Below are 20,593 nucleotides of genomic sequence, written 5' to 3'. Positions count from 1 at the left end.
CAGAAAGAATTGGTTTTAATGTGTCAAATATAATATTTGGTGAAATTCCACTGTCTTTAAATAATAAAGCCATAAACTTTATAATTTTATATGCTAAACAATACATATTTATCTGTTTAATGCAGAATAAAGAACCAAATCTTGTTAGATTACTATGTCACTTAAAGTTTAAATATCATGTAGAGAAATATGCTGCAATTCAAGCATTTAAAATACATAACTTTGATAAAATATGGATGAAGTGGGAAAATATTTTTGCAATTGATTAATTATTACTACATGTACTTGTCATTATTTTTAGTACATGTATTATTGTTATTATTATTACTTTCACTATTGTACAGCAAGTAACCTAAACCACAGGGAGATGTATGCATGTATGAAAGGTATGTTTGTGTAAGTGTTTGATGTATTGTATGAAACCAAAAAAATAAATAAATTATAAAAAAAAAAAAAAAAAAAAAAACCTTTACAAAGAAAGATACATTGCTGAATCGAGTAAATGTTCTACCAAGCCCCTATCTTTGGCTCCAAGGCGTGTGTTATCTAACTAATTTTAGTTTATATTATGGTACGTTGTTTTAGAAAAAGAGGCTTTACATGAATAACTGAAAATGTCATTTCAAATGTATCTGCCCTTTAACATAAAACTTTGCAATTCCCGATGCCGCCATTTTTGTTTACATACAACTCGAGTAAGTGAAAACTTGTACGGTATTGCATTTTGTTTTTGCGCATGTGCATGACATGTATTTAAATGAAATTATCAAGAGTAATTCGGGTTTTCCAATCTACTTAGGCTAATTTTGACCTATTATTTTCATGTGGGATGAAATAGTAGTTTACATAGTAAAAGTTATATTACATAACACCGGTGAAGATACAAAAGTACAGTAGTACTTTATAAACAAACATCTTCGTTATCAGTACATATAAACCACAACCTTCTCTTTGTCAGCCTAACGAGTGTAAGGAGAAGAGGGACTGGAGAGGGGTTGTCAGATTGAACGTTTAAAATCAGTTTTGCAAATCTCAAGCGTTATGGTGCGTGACGTGAACTAAAATTGTCACAGAAACATTCTTGTCATATAATCCCCATGACCAGTATACATTAAACTCCATGACATCAACTAGTGCGAAAAGTGGAAATCCGATAGCTGACCAGAACCTGAGAAGGAAACACTACCAAGCTATATGTATCAGTACAACAACATAGACTGAGATGGCAGATGATAATCGGCAAGTCAAGGAAAGATAATGATACAAGTACATGTAGTTTTGCAATAAGAAAGCTCAGATTTAAGAGAAAATATCAACAACAAAAAACTTGGATTAACATGGGAATTCGTGGAGGGGGGGGGGGGAAGAAACTAAAATGAAAAATCTGATGGCGTGTAAACTGGACTCAGAGAGAAGTATCGAGAGAAAGATAAACAAATTTTGTTTCATTCGGTAATTTTTCGCTCATGTGACCAGGTAGGTGACCCCTAGACCCTAGTATGGCGCTCAAGGGAAGCTGAAAATAAGCACTATGTCAGAAGCATTAGATTTTTTTGACTCCTTGGTTCTTGAGAAGATTTATAAATTATCTCATTCTATTTTTGCCTGTTCTTGATTATCTCCCCTTTCAAGTGGGGGTATGGCCCCCCATTTGAATAAACTGGCATCCCCTTCACTCAAGAATGATTTGTACCAAGTTAGATTGAATTATCCCAGTAGTTCTGGAAAAGAAAATGTGAAAAATTTATGGTCAGATGACAGAGAAAATGTGATCAAAACATTCAGCTCAGATGAGCTAAAAATTGTATGATGATGCATATACAAATGTGTTGCCATGCCATCAGTACTGATTACGGGACATTCAATATTTTGTCATTATGAGTCATGTTGTCTTGTACACAGGGTATTTTACTCTCTTGAGTGGGAGAAATGATGTGGGAGATTCCAAAATTTTGCAGAGTCCACTGCCACGTATTCATGTACCAATATTCTAGGTCAACATGTTCCCCCTAACTTGCGGTATGCAATAATGGCACAAGCTTCCTGCATAAATACTGAGATTGGTATGTGCATGACTGTTTACTTCTCTGCATTTTGATCAACTAATCAATGTGTTTGCATCATTCACCTCCTAAGTGTAGTGTATATCACCCACTGGATAAGAGTACTTTCAGTTGTTGTGTGGAAGTAAAAATATGATGTAACTTTGCGTAAGTGAAATAAGTCACATAGACAGAGAAAGAATTTCAAAATTTTTAAACAGAAATCTACTAAATAGTGCGATTCTATATTGACATAGTTTCACAAATATACAAGTATTTACCATTTTAAGGAGGAATGCTACACCCCAGAATTTTGATATGGATGAAAAGTGGAGGATATGTACAACAATATTTTGATACTGAAAACTATCAAATTTACTTCATCTACTCAAAAAATGCAGTTTTAGTAGAAAGCAATCTGAAAAAAATTTGAAACTCCATTCTGGACTCGAACACACAACCTACAGTACTGCAGTCGACGTGCTAACCTACTGAGCCACTCAGCTAGGCTATAACATTTGAAATGAATAGACAAATATTGATGTTTTCATTCATGTTTTAAAAGGAAGTCAGTCATTACGACAATGTAGATTGCCTCCTTAACTTATTAAAGCAAAGATAAAATAACACCACAAAGATATTCCCAATGTTTTAATGCTCCATCTTGCATACTTGCTTTAGTTTTTGGTCACACAATATGACCTACAGATTAATCACTGACAAATCCACAATTCATACAGTACTGATTTCTCAACAAAACAATCAAATAAATTGTACACACAGTCTTCTCAGAGATCACTATAGATGTGTTAGTAGTCAAAAATGTTCAATTTCCTCCATCTCAACAATTCTGTATACAGGAGAAAATTGAGGATGCAATGTTGATAATCCCCGAAACTCCTGTTTCATTGAATATCATCAGAAAAAAGTACAGGTTCCTTGAAAAATAGGCATACTTCACAGTAATATCGAGTCATGGCTAATCTTGGCTGAAAACGCTATACTCTTTACATTGCACTACAATCATTATGCTAATCCTGGCACATGCTTTCATACTGCCTGTACCAGTGATGGGTCTTCTCTTAACAACTGAAGAAGAAAGCTCCCAATGTCTTCATCCTGCAGTAAAAAAAAACAACCCCAAAACCATAGAAGCCATTGATATGGATCATTGTTTTCAAAAATGAATTGGTTGTGTTACTGAATTGATTAGTTTGGTTTATAAGCAGACGACCCCGACTCACCTGATGAGACCAGGACACCAGAACAGACTTGGCCTCATCATCATCCCCCGAGACCTGGATCAGGACAGAGTCCGAGATGGAAATGGAACCATCAGAAGAGTAATGAATTGGAAAATCTTTCATCTTCCTACAAATGTTTTTTTTCCAGATTACAATGGCAAATCAAATTTCAGGTCTCTCTAAGTCATTCAATTTCAATTTATTTTCTTTTTAAAAATTTATTTAAAAGATAACATTAAACAAATATCAAAATAATGTAATTACACCATACACTTACTTTTGTGAGAGAAAGGCATTAAGCTCTTTTTCATCAAATTCATTTGCAAATATACATGAAGGCAATAATCTAATGATTTCATACTGACCAACATACATGTAGTACCTCTCATGCAACAAAGTTCAAAAGAGTGTTTGTACCATTTGAAAATTCCCTCCCTCCCCCCCCCCCCTCTCTCTCTCTCTCTCTCTCTCTCTCTCGCACCTAATTCACAATTGTCTGTACCTTTTGACAAGCTGATATATTTTTTCTGCGGCCTTGTTGGTGGGTCCATCCTCCTCTATTGCAATGGTGGAAGTGAACCTTAGGTGGTGCTCATCTACCCCCATCTCCTTCAGTGCTTGGCTGGGGTCAATTATCTGGAGCCTCTAATTACAGTCAGAAAGGGAAATTGCAAATTGCATTTGAAACAAAAATTGTGTATTTTTAATAAAATCAATAAACATGAAACGAAATCTACTGACTTCATGCACTGCTTTCTATGAATGTATTAAGGTTTTATTGACTTACATTTCCTCTCATGACTAAAGCACCATGCAAAACTCTTGGTCTTTTGACATCAGGAGGGAGTAATCCTGAAAGGTGTAAAATCATTAACCTGATTAACTAAAATATTAGGTAGGAAATCCCCTGTAATTGAGAGAGAGAGAGAGAGAGAGAATTGCATTCTCTTTCAGCATGACAATATCTTTCACCAGATGTATTATGAACCACACTGTACAACTCTGAGTATCTACTGCTATCCATACCTGTTTTTGATGCTTCCCTCTTTAACAAAGGCAGTGGTATATCCACTTGGATATTATGTATTGTTTCTATGGTAACAGTTTCCCCATTGGCTGGTTTGTAACAATCAATCCCTATAATAATTTTATTTCAATGAATTGCAGTATCCACATGCACACACACACACACACACATAAAAACAAAACACAAATAGAATTTTCGCAAACAAGCAACTTGAGATATGAAAATGCAATATACACAAATAACTAATTGTTCATAACTTACCAAATTCCTGTTGGATTTTGTTTTTCAGGAAGTCCATTTTTGCAGCCTCTCCATGGACCAACATGACATTCCTGGGTTCACACTGAGAAATAAGCTGCATGATCCCCTTGGCATCAGCATGAGCACTAAAGGACATGTACTGGACAGAAAGCTTCACGTCCAACTGAGAAGCAAGATTCATTGCATATAATGTATTCATTTTCAAGAACTTTGCTGACAATTCATAATCCATACTGCTAATATTTTAACATACAATAAGCTTTTCAGTTTTATGACTAGATATTTAAATCAAACTAGAAAACTGAATGAGACTAGGCAGCTGGCTGAATTACATTCTCACAAAATGGGTCAATAACAGAATTTCAAGGATTGAATTACTTGAACTTACAATCTTTGATTATACCATTTACAGAATTCTAAATCATTCATTTTAAATTAATTTTCTAAAGAAACACTTGGAAATAACTTGATGAAGAATTTAATTTCAGATGGTAGATGTTTAATAATAACATTCAATTCACAATAAATGTGGTTTGGTCTAAGGCTGAGATGTATTCCTTGTATGACTGATCTGTACTCACAATTTGTTTGTTTTCTAGCTCCAATTTACGAGCTCCATTGAGAATTTTGTGTCCCACTGTTCCTGCTACACAGTATCCTGGCATAATCACCTAGAGAAGGAATGAAGTCTATTTCATTTCAGAAATTTCTTTATAGACCAGGTAGGGTAAAAATGCAACGGCCCAGACTGGAATTTAAACCTGTGCCCCCTAAACCTCTAGTCGTGTGCTCTAAGTGAGTTATCTGGCACCTGAGACTGAACCTATCTGGCCATCACATTCCTCCCTCCTTAATATCTTCACTTTGAATACATCAACCTAGGATTTTTATCTCCTAGCAGACATTTTCTCCATCTGTCTGTCCCAGGGGCTGGTCTACTGCACCAAATGTAAAAGGAAGGGGAAAAATGCAAATGACCAGGCTGAGATTTTAACCAGGGCCCCCTGAACCTCTACTCAAGTGCTCTACAAACTGAGTTACATGTATCTGGCCACCGGTGATCGAAACCGTCTGACTGCCACAATAACATTAAGTAAGAAATTGTAGTCATTATCTCAAAAATAAATTTTACATAATTCTTTGACTTCAGTCAGTCATATGAAAACAACCTACCATGTTGTGATCATTTGGTGCCCACCTCTTGAAGATTTGTAGAGACAACCCAGCATGTAACATTCCAGGGGTGGCAAACACAACCATGGGTCCTGGATTGTCTATATAGGCTCTGTCAAACGGCTAGTAAATACAATAACAATACCTTCTAAGTCACAACACAAAGCATAGGAACAAATAATTGCAGTATAGGAACTATTCAATACACAATTCACCTTAATGTGCTTAAATTCAAACATGTTCCTCTGTACAAAGGTTTTCTTAATTTTCTGACTCGTCCACGTGATGAACAGCTTGTAGTAGTGGTTGGCCTGTGAAATATACAAGGAAGGTCTCTCAAATGCTGGCCACGTCTTGTGATGAAGTACCACACTGTGAGAACCTTTGTTGATTTAAATGATACCAACCTTTTCAGTGAGACCCAGTGAAAAATAAATGGGAACTTTAATGTTCATTCTGTCCCAGTAACTCTCCAGTAGGATACACAATTCTTGAGCACGGCCCAGAGCAAATACAGGAATAAGTACCTGGAGAATTCAGAAAAGAAATTTATTCTTAAATATCAGCTGTAGCACTTGGTTTGAATTAATCTGCCCAGGCCCAGGGATCATGCAACAAACTCAGACTTTCAAAATTTCTATCACCTGTAAGATGTTCATTACTTTTGAGCTGAAGCTCTTAATTTGCGGACACTAGAAAATTTATGAAACAATATTGAATAACAATTTTATTTTCCAATGATTGATTTCTCAATCATTTCATTGCAAAATTCAGATTTTGACTTAAGATGTTTCATGATTCTAGGTCCAGGATCAATCAATCTGCCTGATACACATGAATTATTTCTAATAATTCTTCATAATTGTATCTTTTTTAATAAAATCATTACATATATATGCATTACTGACACAAATTTTGCAATTTTTCATAAAAATGGATATATATATTTAGCGAGAGCTAATTTCAGCAATTTTATAATTCCAGGAAAGGTAACTATTACCTCTGGTATGAAATGAATTGTTATCGATATTCAATTTTAGTGACCTCATCACTCTCGCTAATGAAGCCAAAATAAAATCCTCACTGAAAATTCTGCTTATATGTTATCAAATAAACTTAGAGCTTTCTTTGTTTTTGTACAGGCCTTTTCGATATTTTTTATCTACCTTTCCACCTTTTTCCACACAGTCATGAACTTTTTTCAAAAAGTCTCTTTCTCTGCAGCGTTTGGAATCTCGAATTGTTGTGGCATATGTTGATTCTGTAATGAGTAGGTCAGGGCGACACTTGTCAATCCAGGCTGCCCCTAGATGTCTGTCTGGGGTCATGTTATAGTCTCCCTGTCAAAAGTACCAACTTTTTATACTAGAGTAATGCAAAATTAAAGCACTAGAATTCTGTTTTAAATTTGGAATTTATTTTCATTGTTTACTGTAGTCTTGTTAGATAAATCTTAATTAACTCACCCTAAGAACTTCATTTTACAAGAACATGTGTTTCATTGAGTATGATTTAAAGGGACTGGCACACATTTTTTGAAAAAAATATTTTTCATTTTCAATGATAAACATTAAAAATATAACTCATTTAAAGTTGACAACCAAAATTTGAGCCTTTTTAATGCAAGGATAAGATACTATTTTATTATGTAAACAAGATTCAAGTCTTGTTTAAGTTTACAAACACACTAGTGAAATGTTAATTTTGTAATTTAAAGCATCCTAATTTTGCACAGACACAAATTTAACTTCTAAGTGGCACATTTTACCAAACCGATACTTGAAATATGATAGATATATATCATAAACTTAGATTGATAACCATACAGTTTTAAAACTTTGTAAACAATAACATACCTCAATCTTTGTTTACACAAAAAATAATAAACGCTCTATAATGAGATTGTATTATAAGGTATAACCTTGATTTTTTGTGAAATCCTTAAAACACATTAGACACTAGATTTTGATTATCAAAAGTGAAAAACAGAATTTGGAGGAAAATTGTGAATACATTTGTTCATACATTTCAATACATCTGTTACACAATAATACTCACTGTGTACACCACTGACTGCTGGCCTACTTTTATGTGAAACATGGCCGCCCCTAAAACATGACCTGCATAATAAGGCTTGATTTCCAGCTCCTCATCAACCTGTTCATACAATAAATAGTTAAAATTGTTTAAAAGAGAAAAAAAAAAACCAGGAAAAATTTAATATACTTTTACAGTTTTAGGAATACATGTATACAAAGTGTGTGCATACCTGTTTTGTTTCATGTAAATTAACAGCAACAACTTTCTTCATGCAGTTTTTAATCATCTCTGAGGTGAAGAAATTCTCTTCTCCTTTTCGTTCCACAGTGATTTTCCTGTAGTCTTCCTGCAAATGTTTCAAAAATCTAAAAATTCAGACATACTTTCTTCCACTTGGTACAAATTTCTGTCATTTTCCGGTAGTACCAGGAGTTATTCGGACCTAAAAATTAATGTAAATAACTAAATCCTGATACAATATTAAACCCTGATTTAGGTGAATTTTGTTTGTGTCAATCATTCATGACCCTTGATAATCACAGACAGATATACCCTCAAGAAGATTAACAACTTTGATCTTAATACTTTGATGCACAAGTGTATTTCAAAGTCATATAATAACAAGCATTCTGTAACTATTGCATAGCAATACAAGTCCCCTACCGGTCCCAAGTCAAGTTGTCTGCATAATAGAGCGAATAATTATACGTCAACAGTTTATGTACTGAATAACCAGGTCCCAAAATATAAAAGTCATATATGACAGATCCATTTTGTCAAACATACACATTGTAAAAACTGAGTATTTGTGTTTATTTTCTAAGTCCAAGGGCCATATCTCACCAAAAAAATAAATGGACCGGAACAAAATTTGAACTTGGTTTGTAACTTGTCATGGGAAAGCAATGTACCAAATATCAATGGATATCTGCAAGCATGATGGAAAAATCGCTGAAAACTGAGTATTTGCATTAATTTTCTAAGTCACAAGGGTCATAACTCCAGCAAAAAATCGACCAGCAAATTTCAAACTTGATCTGTAACTTGTTATGGTTAAGCAATGTACCAAATATCAAATGAATATCTTCAAGCATACGGAAAAAAGGCTGAAAAACTGAGTTGCAAGGCTGATAAGTGGGCGGAGTGCAAACCTAAAGTTCCCTTCGACTCCACCACTAGTGTACTAACAACAATTACAATAAATGATGAGATGTGTATTGTTGTCAACAATGAGCAGTTCATGCAGGTTTACAACTGCTCATGGAAACGTCCATGCATAACTGCCTACAGAAACAGAATTCTGCACAATGTGTGACAGAACAGATAAGATGTGAAAAGAATAAATTGTTCCACCTTAATGCCTGTCAATCATCCCGAGAACGACAAATAATCAGGAGAATTGACAGTTTAAAAAATGGTCAGTCTCGTGTGCCAGAAACAAATCATGTTTGGTCTATGAAAAAACCCCAGACACTCTCCAATTATAAACCAGGTAAAAATGTAAAGTATAAAATGACTTTCAATTTCCTTAATAGAAAATCAAATTATCATATGAACGAGTTAGGCGTCCTACATCCCTAGATGCCCATCTTGTACCTGATGATACTTAAGATTAAGGGTCTGATGTTATTAATGTTGTAGAAGATTTAGTGAAAGCAATGGAAGATGATGAGCCTGATATCTCTGATTATACATGTAGCTCTGATTCATCACTGTTTAATGTTTCTAAATAAATCAAAATCAATTTTCAAAACTTCCATTTTCTACAATATCTTTTGATAGTACAAATGAAGTAACACATTTACATGAAGTCTTTGTCACCAGAAGGACAGATAACTCTGGTACAGGAACAGTAACTCTGCATGGTTACTAGTCCTGTGGACCAGTGAGTTCATCTGCTCAGCTGTGAACATTAATACATATCTCCAGAATCATAACCATGGGGACTAAAAAGAAAGCCAAGTCAACAGAATTATGAAACTAAGAATTAAAGACTTCCAAGTATGTCTACTTGAAAGAAATAAATTCAATTTTGAAAGTAGATGAGGGTATGAATTGCGAGGATTCATGCGGACATACTACAGGAAGTTTGTTATTGCATCATAACGTGCTCCATAAAGTATGCCAGCGTGAAGCATCACACTTCATACCCTCAATTGTTTTCAAAAATGACATTTATTTCCTATATTTACATGGACTTTCTAGAAACTTTCATCTCTGTCAGAATTCCCAGCCGTTAAAATAGATGTACTATATTCATGGAGATTCGTACATGCATTGTGCACAACTACACTGCATTCATGAGGAAATGGCATTACAATTGGTATGATATCCAAAGCAAAAACACTGAAAGCGTAAATACATGTATATATTTACATCTGTTATTTGTACTTTGTATTGTCTGATTAAACACACAGCAAACACTCCACTATATGTATGCATGAATGATTCAAAACTATTTGTACCTTGTTCAAAGAAAAATTACTTCAAAATTTTATTATTTTTAGTATATCCATTTCCCCTTCATTTTTGACAGTATGCTAAACATAAACTTTAAATTATGATCTCTGTGGTTGTGTTGAATATCATAAATGATAGAAACATTACCAGCAGTATAGGGCAACATTACCAGCAGTATAGGGCAATATTACCAGCAATATAGGGCAACATTACCTGCAATATAGGGCAACATTACCAGCAGTATAGGGCAATATAACCAGCAATATAGGGCAACATTACCAGCAGTATAGGGCAACATTACCAGCAGTATAGGACAAATGGCCTTTGTTGGGTGGGTCATGTATATTGGTCCATCGTAGCCAACCATTTCTGACATGTACGGCAAAGCTCCACAGTGGTCAAGATGGAAATGGCTGAAATCATGTCAGTTGGACAAGTTATAGATACAGTACTGATTGACTCTACTTCTGAAAGTACAAACTGTTGTGTGCAGTATTCTATTGTATAGTCTGACTGTTGTAAAGTCTAATGATTATTAGTTTAATTATTATATAGTCTGATTGGTGTACAGTATTGTACAGTCTGATTGTTGTACAGTCTGATTGTTGCACAGCCTCATTACTGTACAGCCTGATTATTGTAGAGTCTGATTATTGTCCAGTCTGATTATTGTATAGTCTGATTGTTGTACAGTCTGATTATTGTACAGTCTGATTATTGTACAGTCTAATGATTATTGTAGAGTCTGGTTATTGTACAGTCTGATTGTTGTAGAGTCTGAGTGTTGTACAGTCTGATTGTTGTACTGTCTGATTGTTGTACAGTCTGATTGTTGTACTGTCTGATTGTTGTACTGTTTGATTATGTACAGTCTGATTGTTATAGTCTGAATGTTGTACAGTCTGAGTATTGTACAGTCTGATTATTGTACAGTCTAATTGTTGTAGAGTCTGAGTGTTGTACAGTCTGATTGTTGTACTGTCTGATTGTTGTACTGTCTGATTGTTGTACTGTCTGATTATGTACAGTCTGATTGTTATAGTCTGAATGTTGTACAGTCTGAGTATTGTACAGTCTGTTGTACAGTCTAATTGTTGTACAGTCTGAGTATTGTACAGTCTGTTGTACAGTCTAATTGTTGTACAGCCTGATTATTGTACAGTCTAATGATTATTGTACAGTCTGATTATTGTACAGTGATTGTTGTACAGTCTGAATGTTGTACTGTCTGATTGTTGTACTGTCTGATTGTTGTACAGTCTGATTGTTGTACTGTCTGATTGTTGTACTGTTTGATTATGTACAGTCTGATTGTTATAGTCTGAATGTTGTACAGTCTGAGTATTGTACAGTCTGTTGTACAGTCTAATTGTTGTACAGTCTGAGTATTGTACAGTCTGTTGTACAGTCTAATTGTTGTACAGTCTGAGTATTGTACAGTGATTGTTGTACAGTCTGATTGTTGTACAGTCTGATTATTGTACAGTCTGAGTGTTGTACAGTGATTGTTGTACAGTCTGATTATTGTACAGCCTGATTATTGTACAGTCTAATTGTTGTACAGTCTGATTATTGTACAGTGATTGTTGTACATTCTGCTTATTGTACAGTCTGATAATTGTACAGTGATTGTACAGTCTGATTATTGTACAGTGATTGTTGTACAGTCTGATTGTTGTACAGTCTGATTATTGTACAGTCTAATGGTACACAAACTACTTTTTGAATAAGATCATTGAAGATTTATACTGTAGATATACCTTGAGAATCTTTATTAATTGGCCTGACCAATTTGCTAATCTACATGTGCATGCATGAGTGCTTCATTTCGATTGAATAATACAAAATGTCTATAATTCTTAATAGAATAAAGGAAAAGGGATAAAAAAAATTCACTGCATAGGTATATAATAAATTTGTCTTTCGTCAGTTTTGGGTACCAAAATGGACATAACTTTCTAATAAAAGACTGAAATAAATTGAAGTTTTTACTGCAGGTTTGTAATATAAATGCCTAATGCAAGGTGAAGATAACGAACAGTGATCAATCCCACAACCCCCACAAGCAATACAAAATAGATAGTTGGGCAAACACGGACCCCCGGACACACCAGAGGTGGGATCAGGTGCCTAGGAGGAGTAAGCATCCCCTGTTGACCGGTCACACCCGCCATGAGCCCTATATCCTGATCAGGTAAATGGAGTTATCCGCAGTCAAAATCAGTGTGCCAAGAACGGCTTAACAATCGGTATGAAACACGTCAGACAGCATTTGACCCAATGCGAGGTTGTATTGACGAACTAGATCGTTATAACGACCATAGAATTTGCGAAATGCTGACTTCAATTGAGACTGTTGAAATCCCTGTAAACAAAATTTGCCAATTAAAATAAAATTTTTTTTGCTTATGAATGCAAGTGCAGAACAATTTTTCTTCTAAAATCAAGTAATGTATTTGAGATGTTTTGGAATTTAAGTTGTGGGTATATTTTCAGACTCTATACTTATTAATATGAACTTTATCACTTACCAGCACTCACAAGCATGTGCACTTACTTTTTAATGGATAATACTTAAACATGTATAACTTCATTAGATAATGCTTTTACTTGTATAGCTATCTAATAAATGAAGAAAAAAGAGTGAATTTCATACTGTCTGTAATATATGATATACATGTACATGTCTACTGAATGATTCAATTGGACTTACTCAAATGGAACATTACGCTTGGGAGATGGGAACATTTGGGGATTATCTGTAACCATCCTTCCTTACAATTAGCACGTGTTTTTTAATTATTACTTTTTTAACAATTTAGAGATTAAATGAATTTGATTTCAATAAGAGAAACTATCAAATACAGAACGTTAATGGTGACTACTGTTAATGGAAATAGCTTATGGAGGATAACAATTGACATGCCTGATGATGACACAGTCCAAGTGTTCTGTCAATCTCTCATTCTCTTCGTTGGTGATGTAGGAAAAATCTGGGAATCTGCGCTGTAAGACAATCAATGAAAACTGCATTGTAAGATCTAATACAAAATGAAAAAGATGTGTTTGTGAAATACAAATGCCCCCGATAATGGCCAATTCCGAAGATGGCCAAGGTCACATGGACAAATATCTTGGTACCAGTAGAAAGATCTTGTCACAAGAAATGTTCATGTACAATATGAAAGCTCCAATATTTACCATTTAGAAGTTACATATGTATGACCAACGTAAATTTTCTAAAAAGTAGGTCAAATGTCAAGGTCAAAAGGTTTAGTACCAACTGAAAGGTCTTGTCACAAGGAATACTCATGTGAAATATCAAAGCTCTATCACTTACTGTTCAAAAGTTATAAGGAAGGTTAAATTTTCAAAAAGTAAATCAAACTCCAAGGTCAAGGTCACAGGGTCAAAAATGTTGGTACCCATGGAAAGGTCTTGTCACAAGGAATACTCATGTGAAACATCAAAGCTCTATCACTTACTGTTCAAAAGTTATTAGCAAGGTTAAAGTTTCAGACAGAATGACAGACAAGACAAAAACAATATGCCCTCCCCGATCTTCGATCTCGGGGGCATAAAAATGCTAATATATAATTATGATGATAGCCAAGATTCACAAATGTATTCATGATTGTACTACATACAGAGAAGTTAAACAAACTTTGTGCTGCATATTGCAAATATTGTAATTTTATTTCTTCCAAAAGTATACTATTTTCAAAGGAACTCTACAGTCTTCCAGTAATTACTTTCCACCTGTCATCAAATGTTGATGCCCAGACAGGTCCATAATAACTAGTTCATGATACAAACTGAATGTACCCTATACTTACTTCATCATTGTACCCCATGTGCATCCCACAATCCAACATCAGGTTCTTTCCACCAATGGTGAGTAAAATGCAGCTCCTTCCAACATCTGAGGAAATGTCAGAATTAAGACATTTTTGATGATTTTGGTTTTTTTTTTTTTTTACATGAAGCATTATTTTCAGAAATTCACATGACATTGCATTATTGTAATAGCATGCTGTCTTTTGCCTATATATGTAGTTCTGAAGAAAAAAACACTTCAAAAGACAGCCACATAGGCCCCTGTGTAAACTCAAAGTCATAATTCCAGCTCTGTGTAATTTTAATCACATTGAGGATAAACTGAGTTGCATTGATCTTGCACAAAATACTTTCAACATACATGTAGAAACAAAAACACACATTTTGGTGGGGGAAATAGACTTAGAACTCTTTGTTAGTCCTGTATGCGAATAGCATTATTACAAAGTTCCATTAAAGAACCTTCACTAGCCTCTTTTTCAAAGTGAAACAAGCTAATTTAAATATGTCTTGATTTTATTGATTACTAGGACCTGCACTCTGATATGAAATAACTATTTTCTTTTTTTTAAAACTTTATCTAGGTATCATTGTAATAGATGTATATATAAAATGATATAAAATATGTACTTACCTTGCCCTGCTCCTAAAAGAAATAAACAATGAGTTATTACTTTTCAAAAATGCTGTTTGTGGACTTGCCATGTCTTTCAAGGTCTATTTGACACTTTTGTTATATCCAGTAGTTTAGTGGTTTCAATATGACTGAGGCATATTTTCTTGTAGGATTATTTGAGACAATGTACTGTATATTGTATCAGTGTTATCATTCAATCCCCATCTAAATGATAGATGTTTTATGGGCATGGTTTAATGGAAACAAAATCAATTTGATATAACAGCAATGTTGCAATGTGCTACTATGATTAACTTCAAGTAATTTTGGACATGTTTTATAATCAAATGCTGATATTTCTGAATATGCAGATCACAATAAAAGTGACAGACAATATCAATCTATTAAGAAAATACTACTTAACGAAGGTCACTTATATCGGAGATTCATATATTTTTGAAGACATTACCATGTTAAGAGAGCTCAGCATTAATCATTGTTACAGTGACACTTCTTTTTTGTGTGCCTTTTCAAAAGAAACAAGACATTGATAGAGCAATTCACAGCATACAGGGAAATATTCGCCCCGTTTTATTTTCACCCTTGTTATCAGTGAGTTAATTTAAGACTGGACATACTGTTTTTTCTCTTATCTCTCGTTTAACACAACTGTGTCCGAGTGAATTTAAAATGGGGTGAAATAACCCTGTATATATAAAGCGTGTTTTACTTCTAACAAGTCACTATCATCCCCTCTCCAATCCTATGGCCTTGTGCAATTGAAAGCAATACCAGTGGTTTAATTAGTTTCTATAATCTTTATCAAACTACATCAAAATCAATAAGGCCAATTCAACTTAATTGATAGATTATCATCCCCCTCTGCTCCTCAAAAATCGACACACCCAGAATTTTTTTATTTTGTGAAACTTGTGATTTCCAGAAAATTTTCATGTCCGACTATGTGCGTTATTCAATTTGTATGCACACACCGTTGCAGTTATGAGTCTACATTTTTCCAAAAATAATAATTCATTGCTTAAATAGCAAGGTGAAAAGCCACGTGAAGAAAATAAATATGGGTTTTCTTAATTTCTCACATTCTAATTTCTTATGGGCATAAATGAAGGGAAGGGATTAATGTTCTTCATTCGTATCTTGAAGAAGTTTGGTATCTTTCTGTGTTTGAAATTAAAGCTTAACCTGGAATTCTTCTATGAAATAAGGATATAGATTGATATCCATCTGGCATTAAATGATGCACTTCTGTTGACAAAAACTCGTTTATCATTAATAATTTTCTCAGAAAATAAAAATTAAAAAATAAAATCCTCCCACAGTGCTGGCTTGCACTGCGAGCTCTAATGACTAAAATGCGCGAAATAATCCGAGCTAAATCTAAACCTTTAACAAGAATTTTTTTTTTTGATGCCAATCCCAGAAGTACCGTGTCAAAAAGGGCTGAAATCTTGCAAAGTCATGTCTTAGACTATGTTTGTGAACTTACATGGATTATCATCCTAATCTTGTTGTCTCCTAGCTCAAATTCAGTGCACCATTAAGCGTAATATTGAAAGAAGTGCTATGTTTATGAAAGGCAGGGTAAGATTATGTGTGATGTCATGTCTATGTTTTGACGTATGTTATAATAAGACTGACAGTGGTGGATCGAAATACTTGTTATTTCCGTTAGTAAAGATAATATACCTAAACATTTGGCATACGTGATAAAGCATCAGATACAAATTGTGTATAATCGACTGCAAACCACAAATCTGATTAAAATACAGAAGTCTCAACTGGAAATGATTATTCCAAAAAGAAAAAAAAGACTGACTTGTTAAAGCTGTATGACACGATGTTCATGTATTATTTTTGTACATAATTACTTTAAAGCAGATTATTTACTTTATAAAGTTATTAACTTTCCCTTAATTACATGCTTGAAAACATCTGCATGTTAAAGAAAACAGTGAGAATATTATTTGGACAGTAAATATAGTGTGGTACATATATAAAGCATCCAGAAAATATTATTAATTTCACCCAAAACACGGTGTTTTCAGTGAAAGGCCCAATATATTCCGGATAACGCATAAATAAAACAGTGTTAGATGTCTATAAATAGACCCACACGCGTCGGGGAAATCCAAATATTATGTAGTAACTCATACGCAACTGTCTAGACTTATGGAGGTATGCTACACCAGAGAAATCTGATGTAGGTGAAAAGTAGAGGATATGTACAACAATATTTTGAAGTTGAAAATTTTCAAATTTACTTTATTTTGTCATAAAATACAGTTTTAGTAGAAGCTAATCTGGAAAAAATTTAAAACCCCTGCTGGACTCGAACCTGTGACCTACAGTTCAGCAGTCGGTATGTTAACCCACTGAGCTACTCGGCTAGGTATCTAAATTGAAAAGGAAAAGTCAAACATTGCTGATATTGATTTTTTCATCCATGTTTTTAAAGGAAGTCAGCCATTATGACGATGTAGAGTACCTCCTTAAAGCTGTAAGAGTGTAAAACAATGAATTACTAAGAGGTATTTGATACTTTTATTTCTATTAAACTTATGGCATGGTACTGTTGTAACAAAATACACAGCTTTACACAGATAAGACCACCAATGATCTGAAAGTTTGAACTGGTCACATGACTATCACTTGAAATGGCAGAGTGACGGGGTTGTTTGTAAACATCGATTCAAAATCAAATAAATTTGGTTAAAACAGGTGAAATAATGTATGACATGTCATACAGCCTCATAACTACATACGTGCGATGATTTAATAGCATTTTTACGAGATGGAAAAAAATGTTGTAATTCAGACCATACAGCTTTAAATTATGTGAGGGAGCACAGGTACTGAATTTAAGCTATTTAAAAAGTTACAATTAAAAAAAAAATAGATGGAATTCGACCGGATCGAAAACTTTTAAAAAAATCTTTTTTTTCAGTGTCTAAAAATAGGAAATGCTTAAATCTATTTCCTTGGCATTTCCGGTAATGCAAACCACGTTTAACCCCCCCCCCCCTCCCCCCCCCCCTACCCAAAACATAACCAACGATGCCACTTACTATTAATGACTAAGAAATCATTAACTAATTCTAGTTTTGTAAATATATCTTAATTCATCCTCACAGTAATAGTGGAGTGGGGCTCAAGTATGTTGCAATTTATTCAATAATTATATGTGAATTCTGAAATATTTCATCATTGTGTTACAACTAGGGTTATGTACAATATCATAAATATTGTTCTAATTTTCTCTTCTGAAACAAACTTGAAAGGTTTGCAACAAGACTTGGGCATTTGTATCACACAATTAGTGACTTGGAAAGATTGAGTGTAGAAATAAGGAAAGTAGAAGCAGCTGAGAGCATACAGTTCAGAACAAGTTGTGCATCAAAGGTTAAGCAAGTCAGTGAAGGCAGCAAATATAAATTGTATATAGTATATATAATAATAAAAATATTTCAATCACATTCATCATGTTTATGTATAATGTTTTATGTATTAATGATTTAATATGCTTGCTCAAATGGTAGCATCGTCAACATATATCATAAAATAGTCCATGAAAAACTTTCAAAAAGTGGCCATACATGTGCATAAAACAGACTCACTCCCCCTCTCACGCAACATGCATACACTCTCATTCCAAATTAGGCATATAACTCAAATTGGGCAAAATTCATTCTTTAAAAAACCTAGAATTATCTCCCTCTGGCCATGGTAATGATTCGTTCATAGTAGCTGTTTTAGGTCTGGTTCATCTCATCAATACTAATTTATGTATCACATTGTAAATAGATTTAACCCTCATTATTTGTAATTGGTTTTTTTTAATACCTAGCAATTGATGCCCTCTTCATAAGTGATATAATCTTTAACAAGTCGAAGACGATCACTAGACACTTGTTCTAGAATATAGACTGCTGATCTTATTCTCTTTCTAACTGCACATACGATATGAATTTCTACTACGTACCTAATGGTGTTATTTTAATCTCTGATGTCATGTTTTGTTACAGAGATTCTAAGTTAAAAATGTCCATGTTAAATGATCATGATGTTTCAAATTCAAGTTCTCTTTCAATGGACGGCGCCATAATGAATTTCATAAATGGTATCTCGAGCCCGATTTATTTGAGAGTTCTGCAAACCACATTCAACCTTTATTTCCTCTTTATAGAGATTTCACAAATTACGTATTATTTTTAAGTTTCATGCCAAACATCAAAATATTACACATTTATTAAATCATAGTGAGGGAAATATGAAAATTTATTCACCTACGAAATGTCATATAAAATATGTTCAAACCAAACCAAAATCGTTAAATCTTGAAAATGACAAAGTTATAAAAACATTAAGTTACATAGGTTGTAACGCGAATTCTATGGGCTTTTCCAAAACATGACAAGCCAAGAGACATAACCTTTGAAAAGTGTGGATTCATCTATTATCGGAAGCTAGATACATTCTGACGGGGTTTTCAGGTTATCAAATGAATCAAAAGAAAATGTAGATTAAGTATTGTTTACTCAATATAATAGCATAAATTGGTTCATAATCCAATAGTTCTTTGAAATTCTGTAATATTTTTAAAGACTTGGTTTCAATGGACGAAATTCTAGACCCCCCTTATATATTTTTATTCGGTAAAAAATCCCATAATCTACGGGGCAACACCTTTCAGAATATATTTAACAATTTTAAAATCTAAGATAACAACTAATAGAAATTCCTGCCGGAATGAGCAGTGATCGAAAAAAGTTGGTTCCGTAATGGAAGAATGGGTATCAAATATTTTATTATAAATCCTGTTATAGTTGATATTTTTTTTTATTCGGTAAAATTTCCCATAGAGCAGAGGGCAAGACCATTTAGAAAATATAAAAAGAGTTGCATTTATTTGCTGGAAAGTGTTTGAAAATCCTGCCGGAATGAGAAAATATGGGGAGAAAATGGAGAGGTCAAATGGAAGTCGTTGTTTTATAAAATCATATATCTCAAAACATATTGCATGTTGATTTATTCTGATAACTTTCCCACAATTTACAAGGCAAGATCGTTTAAAACATGTAAAGTTTTTAGAATTCTGTGCATGTTTAGTATGTGAAAATCCTGCTGGAATGAGCGGAGATCCTCAAAATTCCATGCCCAAATCGGCGATCGAGTCAATGTTTTTAAAGTAATAACTGATATGCCGATAGGTGTGAAAAATGCATTATGTCTAATGAGAAGACGGCTTCCGGATAATGGAGATAAGCTGAATAATTAAATCTTCAAAGTGAGTTAGAATATACCCAAGGGTGTCTCAAATGCTATAAGCAAAATGTTACCGAATTGTGTAAATCTATATTGTTGGAATCACTTGAAACGGGATTTAAAATTTTGGTTGCAAAAGAATGGTGCTCAGAGCAATGAAATATCAATGTATGTACAGGGTTTATTTCAGGTATTACAGAGTGATGGGGGATAACGTGGAAGAAGTTATTAATGATATTACTGAAAAATGGTCACAATCAGCTGTGAATTATTTTAATTTAATACATGTTTAAAAACTGACATTTTAGAATATGCAGCAAAGTAATCCAACCATTCCCAGGCCTTTATAATCCCTTTTTCAGGTATCACTAACAATGCATCAGAAAGTCTAAACAATGTTTTGAAATTACATGTAAACGGTAAAGAACTTCCAGTAGATGCCTTGGCGCTAAGTTTACAATTATCCATCATTATTGGGTCAGACTCAATGTCCAGCTACGGGAACCTGCTATCATATTTTGGCAGCGCGAATCAAAATTGGGGACAATATTACAGAGGCAAAGAAAATTGTTAATCTTAAACAACTGTCAAAAAATAATTTGAAACATAT

At 33.9% G+C, this 20,593-nt stretch overlaps 1 protein-coding gene across 1 annotated transcript; it reads right to left on the bottom strand.

The window, feature by feature from the left end:
- Window positions 1–2,678: 2,678 nt before the first annotated feature.
- LOC125682222 (integrator complex subunit 11-like) lies at window positions 2,679–18,837 on the bottom strand. Its single transcript, XM_048922685.2, has 18 exons — window positions 18,701–18,837; window positions 14,719–14,730; window positions 14,084–14,169; window positions 13,174–13,253; window positions 10,549–10,660; window positions 8,017–8,133; window positions 7,806–7,904; window positions 6,914–7,087; window positions 6,155–6,274; window positions 5,963–6,058; window positions 5,748–5,870; window positions 5,156–5,245; window positions 4,575–4,737; window positions 4,313–4,423; window positions 4,074–4,138; window positions 3,789–3,931; window positions 3,287–3,413; window positions 2,679–3,161 (listed from the first exon to the last, which is right to left on the bottom strand). The coding sequence occupies exons 1-18, from the start codon at window positions 18,729–18,731 to the stop codon at window positions 3,093–3,095; spliced, it is 1,818 nt and encodes a 605-aa protein (XP_048778642.2). The 5' UTR covers window positions 18,732–18,837; the 3' UTR covers window positions 2,679–3,092.
- Window positions 18,838–20,593: the final 1,756 nt, after the last annotated feature.

Source organism: Ostrea edulis, chromosome 2, assembly GCF_947568905.1.
Source record: "Ostrea edulis chromosome 2, xbOstEdul1.1, whole genome shotgun sequence".
Classification (NCBI taxonomy): Eukaryota; Metazoa; Mollusca; class Bivalvia; order Ostreida; family Ostreidae; genus Ostrea; species Ostrea edulis.
Note: the sequence above shows the minus strand (reverse complement) of the source record. Positions and strands in the feature narration are given on the sequence as shown.